Here is a 15,104-nt window from a genome sequence, read left to right as displayed (position 1 = left end):
TTGACTACTTACCACCTCCACTTGGTTGTCTAACATTTATTTAAAGCTTAACGCATCAAAAACTGAACTCATTTGCTCCCCACCTCCCGCCTGAATCTGCTAGACCCACAGTATTCTTCTCAGATAATTGCAACTCCATCTATTAAAGGCATCCTGACTCCTCTCTTCCTCCTCCTCCCCACAGCCAATCTGCCAGCAAATCCATTGTCTCTACTTTCAGCATCAACCCAGGACTTACCGTTTCCCACCCTCCAGTGCCCCTGCTCAGCCAAGCCACCGTCCCCTCTCTCCGACTGTTCCCATAACTGTCCAGGAGGTCTCCTTGCTTCTACTCTCACCCAACTGCAGCTCATTCTCCCCTCGGCTGCCAAATGTCACTCCTCTGCTTACAGTCCTCCAATGCCGTCCATCTCACAGTAGAAGCCAAAGTCTTTAAGACCATTCCGTTACCTGGCCCCACGATCTATTCCATCTCATCACCTATAACTCTCTTCTCCTTCAAACCACTCCACCAGTGCTCGCCAGCTTGTGTTCTTCAAATTCTCCTGACAGCCCTGGCCTGTTGGCTCAGCAGTAGAGCGTCGGCCTAGCGTGCGGAGGACCCGGGTTCGATTCCCGGCCAGGGCACACAGGAGAAGCGCCCATTTACTTCTCCACCCCTCTGCCGCGCTTTCCTCTCTGTCTCTCTCTTCCCCTCCTGCAGCTAAGGCTCCATTGGAGCAAAGATGGCCCGGGCGCTGGGGATGGCTCTGTGGCCTCTGCCTCAGGCGCTAGAGTGGCTCTGGTCGCAACATGGCGACGCCCCAGAGGGGCAGAGCATCGCCCCCTGGTGGGCAGAGCGTCGCCCCATGGTGGGCGTGCCGGGTGGATCCCGGTCGGGCGCATGCGGGAGCCTGTCTGTCTCTCCCTGTTTCCAGCTTCAGAAAAATGGAAAAAAAAAAATTCTCCTGACGTCCTCCATACCAAGGCCTTTTCACACTGTTCCTCAGCCTGCAATGCTCTTCCCCTAGATATCTACACGCTTCCATTCCTCATCTTCTTTGCTCAAATGTACCTTCTCAGGGGAGCTGACTTCAGCCACTCTGTTCAAAAATTGCAGTTCACTCTGCCGGTCTCCTTATCCCCCTGTTATGGCTCTTGTTTTCTGTACAGCATATACTACCAGCAAATATACCACAGAGAGATAACCGACAGATTTCATTCATTATCTCCTTCTCTCGACTGGCTTATCGGCTCCTATAGGTCAGGTTTGTTCTTTGTTTCTCGTATGAATTGTTCAGTTATAAGTCTAGTATCTCAACCAGTAACTGACATGTAACAGGTGCTCAATAAAATTTTATTGACTAAGTGAATAAAGGGGCCCAGAATATTGACTCTTTTCTATGTAAAAATTAACACTAATTAATCTGGTATTTTCATCATTTTAATGTCTTTCTTCCTCTGTATCTCTACGCACCCATTTTTTAAAGCTCAGTTCAAATAACCTCCGTTACAATGCTTAATCTGACCATATGTACTTCTTCAGTCAGAGTCCTCAAACACTTCTAAAATGCTTGCCCTATTCCGGGCCAGTACCATGTGCAGGGAACACACGGTGTAGGACACTTTCCCTGTGCTCGAGGGCCCAGTAAGTGTTATAGAAGCTGAAATTGGAGCATGAAGAGGAGTCCTTTGGAATATTCCACAAGAAGGAGTATTATAGAGAAGATGTTTCTTACTCTGTCTTCTAAATTGTGAGGCCTTGGCGAGAAGGTACCAGGTCTTGCACACCTCTGGCTACTCATGTAAGATATTCACTCCACATTTGCTGAATAAAAGAGTAGGTGCAATGCACCTTACTGAAAATCTAACTAGGATTGAGTATGTCCTTGGTCATTATCAAAATGCTGCAGGGATCTTCATCTGAGGGATAAGATATGGATTATTCTTTATGAAACCATCCCCTGAACCCTGTACTCAAGTCGATAACCAAACTGTCAACCCTTTCCAAGGAACACTCAGAGACTGTGATGCTTGCACTTTAGTAGCATCTGAGCAATATTCAGCCAAGAAAATGAAGGAATCCATACACACATGGAGAAGACCTATCCATAGAAGTATCTGTGGACTAGGAAGTAGTGTGATGGCCAAGCAGAGAATACGGCTTGGGAACCGTAAGAGGACAGAGATCTGTTTAACGTAAACTTGGGCCATAGAGGTAACAGCAACTTTCCACTGGATTTTAGTTCACTTTTGATTTCATTCATTCTTCAACTGAAAACATGCTGTCTCCTAAAGAATTTATTCCAATGTAAGACATTAAGTTAACATGATGCAGAATGAACAAAGAAGTAGTCTTCAATTATTAAACAGCCTACATATTTAATGGCATGTCTTACGTGCATTAGAAGTCCTGGTTAACAGCTGCGGACTACTTTGAAGGCAACTTAAAAGAGCAGTGATGACAAGACATGGCAAATCACTGAATTAGGAATTAGAGAGTTTTGTCCTATTAATATGCAAACAGTTTTTTTAAGATGTCCAATAATCAAAGTTGTTGACGAAAAATGGAAATAACTTTTTCTGAATCCACATAGATTTGAGATAGCAAAAATGACAGAATGTTACAGAACAGTTACCAGAAAACAGGCTGGCTTGAGAAAAGAAGTGACCACGCCATTGCTGGAAAGTTCTATGGCATATAGGTCAATATTAATGTGTTCTCTTCTGGAGCTGGACCAACACATGTCCACCAATCTCACGGTAGACACGCCATATGGTATGTGTGAGAATAGCTGGGCTTACTGGTAGTTTCAAGGTACGTACATCAATATAATTTCCATTGATATAGTCTGAGTTGGTGTCTCCTTCTAGGGTCTGCAGCCTCACCCGGGAATGGTCATCTGAAAAGAAAAAGGAAAATGATGAACAAAAGCAATCTACAGGGACGCTCAGTGCTCGGGGTGAGCACATTACACGGAGAGCAGCCACATGGATGCTGCTTTAAAGAGAAAGAATTAAATACCACACACTTTTTTTTTTTTTTTGTATTTTTCTGAAGCTGGAAACGGGGAGAGACAGTCAGACAGACTCCCGCATGCGCCCGACCGAGATCCACCCGGCACACCCACCAGGGGCGACGCTCTGCCCACCAGGGGACGATGCTCTGCCCCTCCAGGGTGTCGCTCTGCCACGACCAGAGCCACTCTAGCACCTGGGGCAGAGGCCAAGGAGCCATCCCCAGCGCCCGGGCCATCTTTGCTCCAATGGAGCCTTGGCTGCGGGAGGGGAAGAGAGAGACAGAGAGGAAGGAGGGGGGGGGAGAGGAGAAGCAAATGGGCGCTTCTCCTATGTGCCCTGGCCGGGAATCGAACCCGGGTCCCCCGCATGCCAGGCCGACGCTCTACCGCTGAGCCAACCGGCCAGGGCCAATACCACACACTTTCTAAACTCCCTATTCTGCTCTTAAGAGTGGTAAGAATTTGTAATTCTTTGCATTTCATAGTAAATCTCATTAATTTATTCTTTGATCATTTACAGATGTGCAGAGTTGGCGGAGGTCGGAAACTTCTAGATGAGAGTCCTGTGAATCACAACAGAATTATTTCCTGGATTGAAAGTTTAGTAACTTCACTAAATCACATACAAGCTCTGAGATTTTGAAGGTTGCCTGTGACATCCACCTTGACAAATGATAGTTATAAACCACAGCTCAGCCTTCTGGGAGGTGCGGACATGGTTCTAACTTCAGTCATTGTCCGTGATTTCTCTAGCCCTACCTGTGTGCCCGAGGGCATAAATAGGCAGAGAAAGCTGCAGCCCATCAGTCATGTGACTACATGTCACTCAATTATGCCAGCAAGCCTGAAGCCATTGGAAAAGAGAGTGACAGCACATGCCCGAAATTGGGCTGTTCTAAGGATTAAATGGAAACACAGATGGCCAAGCACGACGTCCACCAGACAGCAAGTACTGGACAGGGGTTGTGTTTGTGTTATTAATTTTCTAGCTTTACATTTTTTTCCTGAATGAAAAATTTTCTCCCCAAATACCACTGAGATACCTCAATTATTCCTTAAAAAATCTATATTTTAAAAAGAAAAGTTAAAGAACCCTAAAGGGCATGGTTTTCCTGTTTTGCTCACTGCTCTGTCCTTGACCCCTATTAAGATTAAGGCCTAGAACATAGTTGGTTTCCTCCCCAATTTTTAAAAATACATTAAAAGGGAAGCTTTTGGTTTTTGAAAAAAATATGTGATTTAAAAATTATTTTTATATATTAATGCTGTTTTTTTTTAGAAGAGGAACCCTTCCTCCCAATGAGAGCTTATACCCAAGCCCATTATTCAGAAGAGAGAAAAGCCAGCTGTTGGGAAGAGAAGGAATTAAGGTTTCTGAAAGGGGCATGAGAGAAACGCTGCAAAAGTTCTCTTCCAGTGGTGCTAGGAGGGTGGGAGGCCCTGCCTCTGAACCGCTAACTCACCTCATCAATTCATTTGGGTGGGGGGTCAGAAATGACACCCCAGTTTGAGGCAAGAGCCAGGAGGCTTGTAGGTGACAGACCATTTTATCTACAACCACTGGAGTAAGGGTTGATTTGGACCTGTTCCTTGGCTTGACGTGCTAATGGGTTAATGTCAACATTTCATATGGGTCCCTCAGGTTCAACCCTTGTGGGATGAATGTTCTGTTTGTTTTCAACAGTGTAGGTAGAAGAAAACGTGTCAAGTGTCTAACCTTCCTTCATTGATGGGACTTTTCATTACCGTTCATGATAGTCATATTGCTTCACGGCAGTACCTTATAACTAGTCAGCACACAACACATTGATCTGGAATATGGTGAAAGTGGGTCAGACAAGGGGAAGAACCTGGAGGAAGTCGTGTCCGCCTGCTATGCTCAGGAGATAACATGGGTAGTGGTTGTGAGCCTGAGCTCCGGGGTTGGGTGCAGGTGAGAATTCCCCACCTGTGGTTCCGGACAGGTTGTTTAATCTCTCTGCGCTTTTGATTCCTTATCTAAAAAGGGGATTAACAGTGCCTACCTCATGGGATTACTCTGAGCATTAAAGTAAAACAGAAAAAAGAGATTAGATAAAAGTCCAGTATGTAGTAAATGATGGATAGATGTCAATTGTTGCTTATCTTCATGTGCTGCATAAGAGACACTGCCTTTTTCCCTGCTGGATGGCTCTGTGGGTCAGAGCACTGTCCTAATCTACAGGAGGTGCGGGTTCGATTCCCAGCCAAGGCACATACAGAAACACATCAATGTCTCTCCCTCTCTCTCTCTCTCTTTCTCTATCTGCTTCTTTCTATAAAAATCAGTAGTTATGTTAAAAAGCAATTTTAAAAAAAGGAGACACCACAGTTTTCTTTTCACTATCTTTACAGTTGATGCCAAACAGACCGTAATCCAGGAACAAATGCAGATGCAGTCAGAGAATTTTTCTCATGGAGACCTGCTGTAAGGACCCGTTTCCTAGAATACATTTTGCTTGAAACCTGAGGCTCCCTGTTCATAGACTGTTCCTATTGTGTGTGTGTGTGTGTGTGTGTGTGTGTGTGTGTGTGTGTGTGTGGTGGTGGTGGGGGGGTGAGTCACTGAGGCACAGGGTATGTGGGGATTGTTATGGCTTTTGTATTTGCCAGGAGAGCGGGTACACACACAGCTATTTCAGAGAGAAATAAGCAATTCTGCTGGTAAAGGCACCTGCGCCTCCCGAACGAAGGATGCTACCATAGAACTGAATCATAGCCATTCTGCACACATCAGGCTTTTAGTCAGCTCCTCTGGGGGCAGATTAGTTTACCTCCTGTACTCCTGGACTTTCCCTGGGCAGTGTTTTAAAAGGCAGGCACCGCAGAAGAGCCTCGCAATCTTTAGAAGCGGGGCTGTCTTAGGATCTATTGCACCTCCTTGTCAGAATCCCTCTTTCACAGTTTATTTCTCTCGGACCCTTGGGATAAATGCCACCCATTCCCTGTGATTTATCACTGCCGGGCTGCTCAGATTGTTCAGGAATGTTCTCATTAGGGACTTCAATCTCGGACAAGACCACATTCTCATCGCCCGTACACAGTGCCTTTGAAATAGCATTTCCCCATCATCTCTCCCACCATTCCTTCAGTTAACCCCTCAAATGTTTCTCTAATTTAGCTGCTACTTCTCCAAATAGAATAGCTCCACTCCCGATGATGGAGCACGACACACACACAGCGATTTCCCGAGGAGACTGAGTGTTTTTTATTTCTCTTTATATGCCTAGTAGTGTCTTCTCTTTATTTTATTTATTTATTTATTTATTTATTTAGTATTTTTTCTGAAGTTGGAAACGGGGAGGCAGTCAGACAGACTCCCACATGCGCCCGACCAGGATCCACCTGGCACGCCCACCAGGGGGCGATGCTCTGCCCATTGGGGCATCGCTCTGCTGTAACCAGAGCCATTCTAGCGCCTGAGGCGGAGGCCACAGAGCCATCCTCAGCGCCTGGGCCAACTTTTGCTCCAATGGAGCCTTGGCTGCGGGAGGGGAAGAGAGAGACAGAGAGGAAGGAGAGGGGGAGGGGTGGAGAAACAGATGGGCATTTCTCCTGTGTGCCCCTGGCCGGGAATTGATCCTGGGACTCCTGCATGCCAGGATGATGGTCTACCACTGAGCCAACTGGCCAGGGCCTCTTCTCTTTATTTTAAAGTTGGTTCTACTAGATTATAAACTCTTGTGGTCTGGGATCACCTACTGTCCCTTCTAAATATAGTCGTTCCTCGCCATATCACGGTTCACTTCTTGCGGTCTCACTGTATCGCGGATTTTTAAATTGTATATATCTAATTTTGTATTGCATATTTTTCACTATATCATGGGATTTTGTGGTATATAGGTATTTTTATATGTATTTATTATTTTAATTATTTTTTTGCGGTAAAATAAGCAAAATGAGTGTGGGAAAGGTTAATAACAGTGTGGGAAAGGTTTATAATAGTATGGGGTTTAAAGCCTTAAAATATACATAAATAGTAAAATAAATGTAAAGTCGCTACCTCATGGGTTTTTGCCTATCGCGGGGGATTCTGGGACCTAACCCCCGTGACAGATGAGGGACCACTGTATCCCCAAGAGCCCAACCCCCCGAGGCCAGAGAGCCCGATCCTGGCACAGCCGGCACTTTCACGTGCAGCGGTCCCACCGAAGACACAGCAGGTGAGCACAAAGTGTGCACTTCTCCACCTGCTTTTGAGGACAGTGTCGTCAAAGTCACTAATCCAGTGTTAGAGGGGCAAGTGGTGAGCCACTGGGACTTCCCGGGTCCTGCTTAGTGGTTTTATAATTGTTTGCTGTACAACAATCTATTACACTGCATATGGATGCAGTACACCCCTTTCTGTACCTGTGTTTCACTATTTAAAAAGAAAAGAGTTCACGTTGAGGACACTATGCTAAGTGAAGTAAGCCAGTCACACGAGAATGAGTACTGTTTTATCCCTTACAGAGGCATCTGGAGTAATCAGGTTCACAGAGACAGAGAGTACAATGGTGGGGTCAGGGTTTGCAGGACGGGATATGGTGAGTTTAACGGGCACAGAGTTTTAGTTTGCGAAGATGTAAAAGTTCTGGAGATGGATGGTGGCGATGGTTGCACAACAATGTGAATGAACTTATTAACACCGCTGAACTGCACACCTCAACATGCTTAAGATGGTAAGTTTTATGTAACATGTACTTTACCACAATTTAGAAAATCGAGAGTCCACTCTTTCCAACTCTCCCTTGTAGAACATCTCTGTGTGATCCTCTCTGATCCCAGATAACCTAGGACAGTGGTCCCCAACCTTTTTTGGGCCACGGACAGGTTTAATGTCAGAAAATATTTTCACAGACCGGCCTTTAGGGTGGGACGGATAAATGTATCATATGACCGAGACAAGTGTCAAGAGTAAGTCTTAGATGGATGTAACAGAGGGAATCTGGTCATTTAAAAAAAATAAAACATCGTTCAGACTTAAATATAAATAAAACGGAAATAATGTAAGTTATTTATTCTTTCTCTGCAGACCAGTACCAAATGGCCCACGGACCGGTACTGGTCCGCGGCCTGGGGGTTGGAGACCACTGGCCTAGGAAGCAGCCCTTTACCAGGCAGGAAGGGCACCTCACGGACTTGCAGTTGGAGACCCTTGTGAGCTCCTCAGCTGGGCTGCCTCTCCCTGGGAGGGCGGGGCCCCCTTCCCTGATGAAATAAAAGCACAGGTGGCAGTGACTATAGCTTGCTACTAGCGGACAACTGTCCTACAGTACTCATGCGTACTTAGCAGATATGTTTGAGAATCATTGCAATGAGGTTTGTAGGGTATATTTTCTTTGAATGATGAAATGTGTGGTATATAGTAAGAATTAAGAAAAAATGAGCTGTCACTCATATCATTATTATTGCCAATGACTCCATTCAAATTTTCACCTGGACTGTTTCTTTCTTGACTCCAGACCTCTTCCTCTCTAGTGAATCCATGCTGATATCTTTTCTAAAACAGACTTTATTCTATCCCCACCTAGTTTAAACCATTCAGTGATATCAACAGGGAAATGGTCACCAGTGGTCTTAGATCCAGACAACAATAGGCTATGATATAATCATTACAAAACGATTACCCTCCCTGTGCCTGGAAAGACCCGTGACATAGGGTAGTGCACAGTAGAGAGGTTACAAAGTAGCACACACCCTAAGAGTGTATTTACATGAAGTGTGCTGTGGATTTGCACATGAGTATATGAATGTGCAGAGGGAAAACTGAAAGAACATGGTTTCGGCTGGGTGTACGAGGTGGAGTGATAATCACTTTCGTCTTTGTGATCTTATTATGAACTACTTCAATTGTCTATGCAGTTAGTACTATCTTTATTACTAGGAAGAAAATAATAGATCTACCTTTATTAAAAAAAATAAAAATAAAAAAAATAAATAAAGCCATAAACTTCAAAGCATAGAACAAAAAAGAGATTTGAAGAAAATAGAGAAAAAAAAGGAGGGTTTGAATTTGGTTGATGAGGTTTTGGAAAATTTTTTTTCCAAATTTTCTTTACTGCACAATTTTTCTTTAATGTGTATGAATTGCTTCTATGTATATTTGGGTATAAAGAAACCTATTTAGCCATGGATGACTGGAATATGATCAGATCCAACTCAAGTTTCTATTGTAATTACAACTCAATGTTACCCATCAAGAAAGGTAATAAAATCTGACATTTTGAGAAACAGTCTGCACATAGGACTTGTTGCCATTTCTCTCATTTCTTCCAACAAAGCCTTGGTTATATGAATTAAGGCAAACATAGTTTTCAGGTAAGAAACAGGCATATAAAGACCTATTATAAAGGATAACAAACCCCTGGTCACTGATAAAAAATTGTAATCTGCTGGTGTTTTTCACCATCCATGCACATATATATTCATGTATATATGTAGGTGAGTATGTATGCATTTACGTATGTATTTATGAATAAGTTTGCATGTATGTGTTTTTGTAGGTGTGCATGCCTGCATGTTTACATTCATACAATAGAAGTGGGATAATTTGAGATTTAAAATAGGTCTCTATTCTAAGTCCCTAAAATATGTTATGTGCCTCTTTCTTCAAGTAACATTATGTTTAAAATACCGCTGAGTAGCTTCAAATTACGATTTTCATATTAAACAAAACAGATAGGGGTAACAAACAGGCTGGCGTGCCTATGACTAGACATTACTACAGCAGCAGAAGGGGAGTATGTCATTAATGATCTTTCACCTCCAATGAATTTGCTCCTCCTGCTAGATATTGATGACATATTTAAGGTAAATTGGAATCACAGTGCTCTAAGTGACACTTGCCCTCTGAGAGGAACTCTAAACTAATTTTAATTACAATTGATCTTCAAATAATGGCTTTGCTCCTCCTGTAGTTACATTCCTGCCGCTACACTGGTTTTGTGGTACAGGCTGTGGGAAAGCCTGGTGACCTCTGGGAAGGGCCTGGTGTCTTCCCCTGGGTGACCCCACCCCAGTCTGGTTTCCCCGCCTGTACCCACCTGGCTGCTCAGGCCACACAGGCTCTGAGCACAAAGCAAATAGAGAACCTCTGAGTGTAGCGGTGGCTGGCTTGTGCTAAGCTTGATTCTTGTTGTAGGTTCTGAGTGTTAGTCATTAGTCTTGCCTTGTGTCTCTTCTTTACTTAGACACTTTGTCAGAGATTCTTACTCATTATTCTTCAGAATCCTGGTGGGGCCCTTGATTTTCATTTTGCCTGATTTTTCTAGATTTACCTTTTGACTTTCTAAATATGGTGTATCAATCTGTTTCTGCCTTATTCTTATCCACCTGAATTTTAATGTCTAAGTTCTCCCTGCTAGTCCATTCTTATGTAACAAAAGTCCTGTTCCTCCTCCTCCCTTAACCTGTCTTTATATCTAAGCCGGGTCACAGCAGTGGTAAATTCCTCAAAAGTGACATTGTTACGAGTCAGTCAATTAGCAGAGAGTAGCACACTGCTATTAAAACAAAATCCTGGAAAGAGAGGTCTTCAGTACCAATAACCAGTTTGGGTTATTGGTTAAAAGAATTGAATGGGACAGACTGGGTCAAAGCTTTCACTGTCCTCTTAGTTACTTTGCCATTAGCTGGAAAAATGCAGTAAGAAGACATGAGTAACCCGATCAAGATGAAAACCAAAGCTCACAAGGGACCCTCTCCCTTCCTCTGCAGGAAGCCGTCTGTCCTCACTGTCCTAGCTTCACTCATTTGCCTTCTCAACCCGTATTCGTTCCATTCAAAGCAGCTCTTGCTAAGTTTACAAATTAGCCTCAAGTTGTCAGATCAGAGTCTTCTCTGTGCCACCTCTCCCAGCGGGACTGTCAACATGCTCTTTGCTCCGTGGTGCAATGTTCCTTTGAACTGGGAGGCAGTTTCGTTTCAGCATTTCTCATTGTTCAGCCCCTCTAGCGTCTCGATGCCCTCTATGCTCTGTCCACAGAAAATCTTACCATCCCAATGGTTTCAACCACCACCTAAATGCCCCAAGATTCATTAATTTATATTTGGGCCTAGATCTTTCTCTTTTGGGTTCTAGAACAGTCTACGCAACTGCTTACTTGATGTCTCATTTGAATGTTTCAAAGGCATCTCAGTATGTCCCCAGATTCACCTTGTGAGTTTCCCCTGCTGCCACCAACCTCATGCCCACCTGTGAACTCCCCTCCAAATCTGGCTCCCTTCCAGGGATGCCCACTTAAATAGACAGTCTGTTCTTCCATCTGTCCATTCATCCAACTGTCCATCTATCCACCCACACACCCATCCTCCAGCAAGTCAGAAACCCAGGGGTCACCTCTGACTCGTGCCTTCTTATCCCACGTCCTGCCCATTCAGTTGGACCAATCACATCTCTAGACTCCACCTACTTCTGTCTGGTCCATGTTATCATTCTTCTCACCTGGGCTACTGACTCTCTTAACTAGTATCCCCTTCCAATTAATATTTTACTTTACAGTTAGATCACATTTTCCAAAGGCAAACTTAATTAACACCCTCACCCCTTCTCCTCAAAAAAACCCCCTTTAATGAGGTTTTTCTTGTTCTTCTAATAAAGACTAAAATTCCGAATCTTCCCTAGAAGGTCCTGCAGGTCTGACTTTGACTTCCCTCCCTCTCTGGCTGTCTCTCCCTCACCCCTCCCAGCTCTGCCCCCCCGCCTTCCTTCAGCTCCTCCAACTCCAGGCTCCCCTCACGTGAAGGGTCCGTCCACAGTGGAAGTGGCCTTCCATCTCACGTCCTCAGGGGAACCTTCTCACACCCCCGGACTGAGTCAGTGTGGCGTTTCATAGTACCATGTACCTCTTTGTGGCCCTGAACCTTATTTCACTGACTTGTGTAATCACTTAGTTCATGTGTCCAATTATTTACTTTTCTCCTCTCACCTACAAGGAATGGCAATTTCCTAGGGGTCAGGGTGTGTCTTTTCTGGCTCACTGCGGTCACCTGGCATTGGCACATTGCCCACCTCTTCCTTTGGTCACACGCACTCTGCTCCAAGGACATGGCTCTTTGTTGACCCTGACAGCACACTGGACCCGACTCCCTTCCTCACCTGCGGCAGGTATGGCTTGCACCTTGTCCTCTCAGGGAGACCTTCCCTGACCACAGTTTAAAACAGGGGTCCCCAAACTGTTTACACAACTTTTTCACTGTCCCTCAGACCGTTGGAGGGCCGCCATATACAGTGCTCCTCTCACTGACCACCAATGAAACAGGTGCCCCTTCTGGAAGTGCGGCGGGAGCCGGATAAATGGCCTCAGGGGGCCGCATGCGGCCCACGGGGCCGTAGTTTGGGGACGCCTGGTTTAAAAGCTGCACCTTTGTCGCACCCACCTCTCCCCTCCCCAGCTGTGACTTTGGTTACATGTCTTGCTCTCTAATCTACACAGTATACAGTTTACTCAGGTTGCTTCTCTGTTGGGCCCACGTGTGTGCTAAGTGCTATTTGGGAAAAGAATTCTGCTTTGCTGCCTGCTCTCTCTCTGACATCCACCATAGTGTCTGGCATGCACTAGGCGCTCAACAGATATCTCTTGAAAGAATTCCTTCAGGTTGGCATGGAGCCTGGCACATGTCAGACCAGTATGTCTTTGTTGACTGGACCGAAGAACGGGGAAGGGAGCCTGTGAGAACCTGCAGGTCTTGGCTATTATCTCCGACTGCCTTCCCCGGGAAGAGGGGCCCCTGGACTTAAGGGGCTGCCATGAGCTGGGAGACTTGGTATATGTCTTAAGCTCTGAGTTAATTATAATTAGGAACTGCTGAGAGTATCAGGAAGGCTATGTTTGTGTGTGTGGTTGGCTAATGATAGACTGGGTATTAGGTTATACTTGGAAAGGGCTAGCTCAGCAAATTTACAGTGTAAATAAGAAAAAGGTTTAACTTACTCAAGAGCAAACATCACTAAACAGTTTTTAAGCACCACTGAAAGCATTTTATATTCAAACCCTGTTGCAAAACAATGAGCGTGATCATTACTAGCACTTACGTTCTCTGCAAAGCACTAACGAGAATCTCTAAGGCATGCTGACTGAACCCCCCGTTGCTCATCCCAGTTAGTGGCGTTATTCCCAAGGCCTTGGTGCTGGGAAGCAGGCTTCCCAGATAGTGGAATCGTCTCTACACAGTTACAGATGTTTTTCTCTTCTTCTCTATGACTTAAGGAAACGGCTGATAAGAGTATATACATGAGCGTGACTTAGATAAGTACTTTTATTCTTTTATTCCTCAACTCCTTCCACAACTCGAGCAATACTGAAGGTTTCCTTTTCTCTTAATTGACGGAACTGAAGACACACAGTCTCAGATGAATCAGAGTGGTTCTAAGCACCACGGTGCCTTCATCGGACTCACTTGGGAAGGTCACGCCAGACTGTGGCCACCGCACAGTGAAGTAACACTCAGGCTGTGTGAGGGCCGGCACCAGAGAGCTCTGGTATGTAAGCCAACAGCCGTGCTATTTCTGCAACCCTAGTGTGGTATTAAGTCCACCCTAGTTAGCCGGGGTGGATTACCAACAGTATCTAAGGGTTTGGAGATCCTATTCTAAAAGCCTGAATAATGGTTTGGCAGGCGGTCTAAGTTATATTTCGGGGTGTGCCAGCGTGGAGCTTTATATAGAATCATATTAATAAGTAGGGACAGGTCTAAAGGAGTTTTAGGAAACAGAAACTAGAGCAGGGGTCCCCAAACTACGGCCCGCGGGCCCCTGAGGCCATTTATCCGGCCCCCGCTGCACTTCCGGAAGGGGCACCTCTTTCATTGGTGGTCAGTGAGAGGAGCATAGTTCCCATTGAAATACTGGTCAGTTTGTTGATTTAAATTTACTTGTTCTTTATTTTAAATATTGTATTTATTTCAGTTTTGTCTTTTTACTTTAAAATAAGATATGTGCAGTGTGCATAGGAATTTGTTCATAGTTTGTTTTATAGTACGGCCCTCCAACGGTCTGAGGCACAGTGAACTGGCCCCCTGTGAAAAAAGTTTGGGGACTCCTGCTCTAGAGGAAACGCTAACTATTTGCAACAACATGGATAAACCTGAAAGGCCTATGCTATGTGAGTAAGATGAACACAGAAAGGAAAGCATGCACAATCTCACTCATACGTGGAATCTAAAAAGATTAAGCATACAGAGACAGAGAATGGAAGAGTGGTTACCAGGGGCTGGGGCAGGGAAATGGGGCAAAGGGTACAAAGCTACAGTTTGTGGGGGGAATAATTTTAGAGCGCCGATGTGCAGCCTGATGACTACAGTTAATAATACGGTACTGAACCTGGGAATATGCTAAGAGAGTCGATTTCAGCTGCTCACACCACACACACACACACACACATTGCAACTATGTGTGGAGAAGATATATTAATGAGCTTGACTGTAGCAATCATTTCACTATGCATATGTATGTTAAACCATCACGTTATGCACTTTAAGTATATACAATTTTTATTTTAAAAATCCATGGAAAAGGAGAAAGTGCATGTGCGCACAGGGAGAGGCCGGGACCCACAGAGGTTGAGAGGTCCGATGAGTGGCCTGGGCAGAGGCGGGGCAGGAAAGTCTCTCTCTCCTTAGAAACGGCTCCTGTTCACGTCATCGTCTCCAGAGAGGCACAGAAACAATGTGACCTGAGGAAGAAACACTGACCAGGCCAGGACGGGTAGGGTGGAGAGCAGGTGAGAGCTAGAAAAGCCGCCCCAAGATCAGGAATAAAGGCTGCAGCCAGATAAACGCCCCAGAACTGGAGCCGAGAGTCCCAACACCAGAGGCTGGGTCGCGTGCAGTCTTGCTGACAACTAGGGAGCCTGCAATTACCTCCAGTTTGGAACCTGACACTTCCAAATGCCTTTTCCCTCCCTCCCTCCCTCCCTCCCTCCCTCCCTTCTTTCCTTCCTTCATTTCTTTTCTATTTTAAGTGACCTACTGAGTCTGCTAAGCTGAAGAAGGGTAAAGAGTAATGCAGGAGTAATAAAGAAGAAAGAAGGGGATTTCATTGTCCAAGTAACAGTAATCCGTGTGGTCTTACGTGACATTTCAGCTCTGTTCCATAACACGTGGTGT

At 45.0% G+C, this 15,104-nt stretch overlaps 1 protein-coding gene across 4 annotated transcripts in view; it reads right to left on the bottom strand.

Moving 5' to 3' along the window:
* The window catches only part of PTPRM (protein tyrosine phosphatase receptor type M), an 893,280-nt gene that overhangs the window by 103,859 nt on the left and 774,317 nt on the right, over positions 1 to 15,104 (bottom strand). For all 4 annotated transcript variants that reach the window (XM_066353181.1, XM_066353183.1, XM_066353180.1 and 1 more), the window contains one exon: positions 2,806 to 2,882. In XM_066353181.1, the coding sequence (XP_066209278.1) occupies positions 2,806 to 2,882 (77 nt within the window). The remainder of the gene's footprint in view (positions 1 to 2,805; positions 2,883 to 15,104) is intronic.

This window comes from Saccopteryx leptura, chromosome 11, assembly GCF_036850995.1.
Source record: "Saccopteryx leptura isolate mSacLep1 chromosome 11, mSacLep1_pri_phased_curated, whole genome shotgun sequence".
NCBI classification, from domain to species: Eukaryota; Metazoa; Chordata; class Mammalia; order Chiroptera; family Emballonuridae; genus Saccopteryx; species Saccopteryx leptura.
Note: the sequence above shows the minus strand (reverse complement) of the source record. Positions and strands in the feature narration are given on the sequence as shown.